Below are 7,058 nucleotides of genomic sequence, written 5' to 3' on the forward strand. Positions count from 1 at the left end.
TAAAACTTTAACCGAAATTTTTTTGACATGTAAACCTATCAAAAAGTTGAATCGGGCTACAATTTACAATTTATACGAACTTTTGGGCTGCAATTTGCAATTTTCTTTTCACAAACTTTTAAATAAAACGGATGTTCAGTAAATTACTGAACATCCGTTATAAAGTGACAATAAAATACGCAAAAGTTATACTAAAACGCATAAAAGTTACCCTGATATATATGAGTTATTTATGCTTCATTGATAAATTTGACAAAAGTGACATTAAATCTGACAAAAGTATTCCCGATGTACAATAAATTACTGAAAACCGGGTGTATACAAAAGTTTTCCTTTTGTTTTTAAATGGTTGCAATTTGCAAAATACGAACTTTAAATGGCTGCAATTTGCAAATTTTCTGGTGCAAAATTGCAGATTTTCACTTTCTCATTTTTCATTGTTTGGATGGAAATTTTTTTTATTGTTTTTGTTTTTTGAAACAAACCAGGTGGAAATTAGTTCCTTTAAAATTGAAAAAAGTTTTCCAATTGAAAAGAAGATATGCCACATTTTCCTACCTACTCTTTACATCTCTTACCTCTCCCTTCAGAATTTTTGACAGTGAACAGAAGCTGGAACAGTCTGTGCTTTTTGGTTAAAACATCACATGCATATTTAATTCATGAAATTAACAACGGTTGAAACATAAGGAACGGGCTTTTTGCATGGTTAAAGCTTCCCCCAGATCAAGAATCAGTAAAATTTAATACTTCAACGCTTTTAGTATTGCATAATTTACCACACGCCAATGTCTGAACTCTGAAGACTGATTTCAATGTAACCAGAACCAGGTCACCCATGGGCAGCTGTAAAGTTTTGGTTGAAAAAGCAGCAGTTCCTGAGTAAAGAACTCATCTATTATTAGGCCGATTTCCTCAACTGAGTGTTATTTAAAGAATTTGACTTTGCCAATTTTCGGATTAGGGGAGAAAAGGATTATGTGATGGATTTGCTTCTCTTTCCTTTCTGTAAGCCCTGAGAAGTAAAGTATCAATAATCAGAAGTATGATGATACTGAACCCAATAGTCTTTCAACACCAAGATCTGTTTTGGTATCCTGCACCTTCAAGGCTTAAGTTTTGTACCTGGTAATATTTAGACTTCCAAGTCCAACTGTTCCAAGCATAACAAAAAGGAAGGGAAGGCCAACTAAAAGATGATGTCTTCCACCTCCATGCACCCTTGGTACCCCAGTCCGCACGACCCGTGTGTAAGTAGCTAATAATATTTCATTAATGACAAGACGTATAAATGTGACGTGTATTAAATAATTAATTTCAAAATAAAATAAAAACATGCTCAGTAATGTTACCTGAACTTGAAATTCCTCCACCTGCAGATTCCAATTCACACTATTTAGATTACTATTTCAACCGACATAAAAATGCATCACTATATCATCATTAAAACATTGCTATCAGCAGTGTGTCACCTTATGCAACCTTGAAAATAAGCAAGGGGTTGTGATTTCAGTTCACTAACATCATAATTCATGAAATTAGAGCAGCCATTTCTCAGATGCAAAAATGTTACCATGTTATGGTTCTTGTCTTCTAGATACTCAAGGAGCTTGACAGACCACTGCTTTTCAGCTCTTATCAAGGTACCAAACTACCACCAATGACATGACCTATTTTCTACAATCAGCCACATGACAAAAGAAATGACACATGACACATGAAAAGAACCAAAAAAACGATGATTCCTGCTGTAACCTCATTAGCACAATTGAACTTTTACTGTTAGATGTCAAAGCAGAGTTTTTGACAATGCATCATATTTACTAGGGGTGTAGTGTTCCAGAATTATCAGAGCACCAAGGTCATTAAATAACAACGTTTCCTCATTTCCTTTCCTTTCCACCCCAAATGAACACCTAGAATTGGCATAATATGCAAATTATTATCTTAAGCAAATAGATGGGTTCTCAATGTTTGACAATTTTCTCAATGTATCTATCTGTTAATTAGAAAAACAAATGTAGGAGATTAACTGGAAGCCGCAACTACAAGAAATGAAGGTAAGCAATTACCAGGCAAGAGGCAACTGTAGGCTTCAGAAATCTGCAGAGTGAAAATCAAAAAAGTAAGATTATTAGAAAATTAAGCCATCTATGCTAATGGTTTTATGAAAGTACGATATCCATCATTAGACAAATGGAAGAAAAAATGTCAATTTTACCATTTTGAATCGTGATTCAGCATAACTTCTTTTGTCAGATGGAAAACGATCGGGGTGAAAATCCCAAACCTTTCTTTTATAGGCTGCTTTCACCTGCAATCATATTCATGGTCTTAGAACCTTTAAAACAACTCCAGCTTATAAGATGCAATTAGACCACCACCACCAGAAACATACAAACAAAGATCATGAGAGAATTGCGAGCACGATCGATGAGATGACCACAAAATAAGATTTGATTAGAAAAACAATTTCAGCATTAAAGTAAGCAATTAAGTAAGGTAAAAGGCTAATCTGGAGAACATTATAATACTCGACTACTCGTAATAGCCAAAAATGATTGAGAATAGAATTCAAGATGATTTATATGTTAAACTCTTCCATAAAACAGCTAATAATATTTTTCCCGTCAATTTAGAAGAAGAAAACAAAAAATTTAGCTACATACGGAGTAGTTGGGGTTTTTACCTGAGAAGGGGTGGGACGAGAATTGGGAGGGAATCCCAGCAAAAGCCTGGCTTCTCCATTCTTCATGTTACCACCCACAATTGCAGTTGGGAGAGACCAGTATACCACTATTTCCACAATTGCAACCGCCCACACCCCTAATTTACCACCAACTCTATTGCAGTTGTATGACTTGGCACAACCACAACTAGTAATCAACCTTTTTTTTTTTTTTTTTTTTTTTATTTGACTGGTAATGATGAATCTTGTATATTACGAAAATATAAGTCGTCAATTATAAAACAACGGAAAAACTATAGCATTGGTTTAAACAACATTGGAAAATGGAGGAATTTTAAAGGGAGGAAAGTTAGGTATTTGTAAATGCATAACATTAAATATTTTTAAAATGCATGATAGAGAGAGAAAATAGGAGAGAGATAGGAAGAGAGATGTCTATAAGTGGCCCCCGCCTATTTTTTGGTCGGATTATATCACGTGATGGGGGATCACATGTTGGTTGTTTCACTGAAAGTTTATATAGTACCATTGAATCCTCAGTGGTACTACTTATGCATAAATTTTGTACAACTAAATACATATATACTACCATTATTTGCATATATAATATCACTGTATATTCAGTGGTATCATTTGATCATCCAATGATACAAGAATATACATTCGTTTGTACATATGTATAATTACATGAAACCCCTTGTTATGCATTTGTAAATGCCTAATTTTCCTCCGTTTTCTAGTTCCTTTTGGTAAATGAATTGATGGTGATGACTTGTATAAAGATGGACCTAGTGTGGTTTTTGCAAATGCCAACAAGAACGTTATATGGAGTACTCTACTAAATTAAGAAAATGATATTAAATAATAAATATCAGCCCATAAAATGGATGACTATAAAAAAAGCCAAGGGAATGTGAGTGATAGGAGTTGTTATGCTAAATTTTAACATACTTCCTCCTTAAAATATCAGTGGTATGAAAATCTTTACCCATTTAATACTTTATTGTTACAATTGTGATAAACGATTCTAAACTTTAATGCAATTGTGAATAAACACGGAGAGTTGAGGGAGATAGAGAGGCAGAAAAAGGCTCTCTTTTCTCAATCTCTCTATTGTGGGATAAAGGAGAAGAAATGGGGGGTAAGTTAGTGATATTAGTAATATCCATCTTGGTGCTCGGATCGCCTGGATTAGGAATAAGAGAGGTAAAAGCCAACAAGTTGGTTAATCGTAAAATGCTAGTAAGGAACACGGGGCATATTCATGATCATGCTCATGTCCATGCCCATGGCGTTCGATTTCATGCTCATGCTCATGCACATGCTAATTCCAATGCCCAAGGTAATATCGACGGTGTTGATTCGATAAAAACGGTGAATGAACTTTGCATAACAGCCACATACAAAGATGCTTGCATCAAGACTTTAAGCTCATTGACAAGAAATAGTGGCAATAACAATCCTCAACAATATTTTAAAAGTGGTGTAAATATGGCATTGGATGAGATAACAAAGGCCTCTTACCTCCCAAACACCCTACTCCCAAAAGCAAACTCTAAGAGGGCTACCTCAGCGCTTAATACTTGCAAGGAACTTTTAGAACAATCAATTGATCGCCTTAAGATGGCTTCTGACCAAGTGGGTGTTGGCGACCTCCATTCCACTTTAAAAGACCCATCAGCCATCCTCAATCTTCGTCTCGAGCTTGGTGATGTTAACACCTTTTCTACTAATTGTTTGGATGAGTTTGTTGAGGCTCAAGATCCACAACTCCAACAACTTATGCAAGATGGTATTACCAATGCTAAGGAGCTTGCTGTCAACATGCTCGACGTTGTTTCCACCTATCAGTTTTAATCTCAGTTTTTTCGGTTCTCCCCCTTCTCCTACCCTCCTCCCTATAAATTAAAGAAAAGAAAAAGATTCTTGCAAACTACAAATGCAATTGCACCAATATATAATGCCTTCCCTTTAATAGATCGATGTTAATGTTTAATTTTAATGTCAAGCCCTTGTCCTCCCTAAGCTAGCTAACATGACGTACATACTCGATCATTTTCTCTCAGCAAACCCTTTCTTAATAATGGATAAACTTTGTATTTATATACTACATTAGATTGTACATGTGCTAAAGCACCAAGCACAAGATAATACATACATGTATATATACTAATAGAAACTCTAAATCTATAACTTTACTAATTTTGTGCCCGAGCGATGCTCGGATTGTATATTGAATTTTAAGATAATATGGCAATTTTTAAAATATTTCATTGATACAAACAGTGTTATGTGGTTTTGGAAAAGATTTTGAGCTATCGGGCAGCTCTTGAAAGTGACGCAAGTAGCATGACAAGAGCTATTTTAAAAATTAGGTTGGAGTTGCACCTATTTTCATGTTATTGGATGATATTTCTGTGATAATGAGTTGTCTTTAATGTCTTTTTTCCAATAAATCTTCAAGCTTTGGCGGATCTATAATAAAATAATATTCGTACCGTCTTTAAAAAATAATGCATTACGAAACATCAATTGGTAGTGAACTTTATATTATTAGTTGATTTAAATAATCTCAAATGGATCGCTTTTGGAATTACCTTTTAAAACAAATTTCATCATATAAAAAAACTCCGTAACATACTTATAAGATATTTATTGAAAGTTATATTTAATTTTGTACATAAGAAATGTTGGAAGTTTATTTTTTTTAAAAAAAAGCCTAAAATTAAAAATTATACGGAGTATTAAAATAGATCATTTATTCAAAAAATAAAAAATAAAATAGATCGTAATTATTAGAACCATTGCAACGTATGTAGCTTCCCCCAACTCAAAAATTATATCCCGTTAGCTTTGCTAAAAAAAAAAAACCCAAACATTCAAATTATAAACCCTCTTCGCATGAAACCTCCTTTTTGGCCTTAAATCTCTCATAGCCACATACTTCAATTGTAATCTCCCGTATTTATTAATATATTATAAATGAATTTTTATTTTATTTATAATATTTATGTGTGTTTTTTCCGGGATTTAAGTTTTAAAGTTCCAAATTATTTTTTTTGGGTTGATAATTGATTTTGTTCTAAAAGGATTTTTAATTGTCCATTCTACAATTTATGCCAAATTGCCATACATATTAAACAAAGCTAATCCATTTCATTTATCTAATTGGCCCATTATTTTTTTTATGAGGCCCAATACTCCTATTTACCCTACAAATCTCTCTCCTATAAATACCCCATACATCCCCAAAATTTTTCCCACACAAAAGGTTAGTATTATTTACTTACTCCTTTATTTTATTTTTCTTTTCTTTTTCCTTTCTTTTATTTTTTTTTCTTTTTCTTTCCTTTTTCTTTTTTTTCCTTTCTTTTTTCCTCTTATTCCTCCTTCCTACGTGAGAACTTTCTCACTACTGCCCATTGCTGCCGCCTGCTGCCACCACCGCCGGCCGCCCGCCGCCGGCGACCCACCAAGCAGCAGCCCTCGTGGCTGCCCCCTTTCTCTCCCCTTTGTTTTTCTTATTTTGCTAATAATTAATTTTGTTTATGGTTTGATTTTTTTTTTTGTAGTATAAAGGTTATATTTTTAGTATCAAATTCATGTTTTTGATAGCTTAAACTTATAAATTTCAGATTTTAATTGTGTTATAATTTTCAGATTTTATAATTTTAAAACCTAGGGTTTTAATTTAATCAAATTGGGATTTTAGGGTTCTAATGAGCAATAAATTTGGGGCTTTTGTTTCTATTGGATTTCTAATGCATAATTAACCATAAAAACATGTTTTAAAGGAAGTTTTAAGGACTTTTAATGTAAATTATATTGCTGGAAATTTTTGTAAGTATTAATTTGTGATTATTGGTTGTTTTCTAGGAGGTAATTTTTCTCTAGGAGACTTTTAAGTAATTAAAAGTGGCGCAAAGGATTGTTTATACGAGGTACGTACATGTCTACTTCGTTGCAAGTAGTATCATGTTTAGGTACCAAAAGGAAAGAACTTAGTTTCATGATTAGAGAACATTTGGATGGAAATTGTTTGGTTATATATTTAATTAATTCATGTATTTATGTTTATGAGGCATGTTTTGGTGAATTATTTATGCTTGTATGGAATTATGGATGCAAGTATGTGAAATTATATTGGATTAATTGTTTGTATGGAATGTTGATACAAACATATTTTATTGGATTGGTTTGTTAACCACATTTGGATTATTAAAGGATTGGAATTGAATGGTTTAAGTGGGATGAATTTATTAATTATTCCACAAGGTTATTATTTATTTATTTATTACTCAATCATGACTTGTTAGTATGTTGAGTAAAGGTGGTTATTAAGCCGAAATGGCTAGGTGGGTTGACTATG

General features: G+C 33.1%; 2 protein-coding genes across 2 annotated transcripts; one reads left to right on the plus strand and one right to left on the minus strand.

Moving 5' to 3' along the window:
* Positions 1-431: 431 nt before the first annotated feature.
* LOC145597283 (uncharacterized) lies at positions 432-3,681 on the minus strand. The gene is made up of 7 exons (XM_081653418.1): positions 3,641-3,681; positions 2,690-2,843; positions 2,222-2,314; positions 2,073-2,103; positions 1,353-1,373; positions 1,126-1,258; positions 432-1,015 (listed from the first exon to the last, which is right to left on the minus strand). The coding sequence occupies exons 1-7, from the start codon at positions 3,679-3,681 to the stop codon at positions 961-963; spliced, it is 528 nt and encodes a 175-aa protein (XP_081509544.1). The 3' UTR covers positions 432-960.
* A 244-nt stretch (positions 3,682-3,925) lies between these two features.
* Positions 3,926-4,546, plus strand: LOC145597284 (putative pectinesterase/pectinesterase inhibitor 21). Its single transcript, XM_081653419.1, has one exon. It carries the CDS (start codon positions 3,926-3,928, stop codon positions 4,544-4,546), a length of 621 nt encoding a protein of 206 aa, XP_081509545.1.
* Positions 4,547-7,058: the final 2,512 nt, after the last annotated feature.

This window comes from Chenopodium album, chromosome 20 (assembly GCF_948465745.1).
Source record: "Chenopodium album chromosome 20, dcCheAlbu1.1, whole genome shotgun sequence".
Classification (NCBI taxonomy): domain Eukaryota; kingdom Viridiplantae; phylum Streptophyta; class Magnoliopsida; order Caryophyllales; family Amaranthaceae; genus Chenopodium; species Chenopodium album.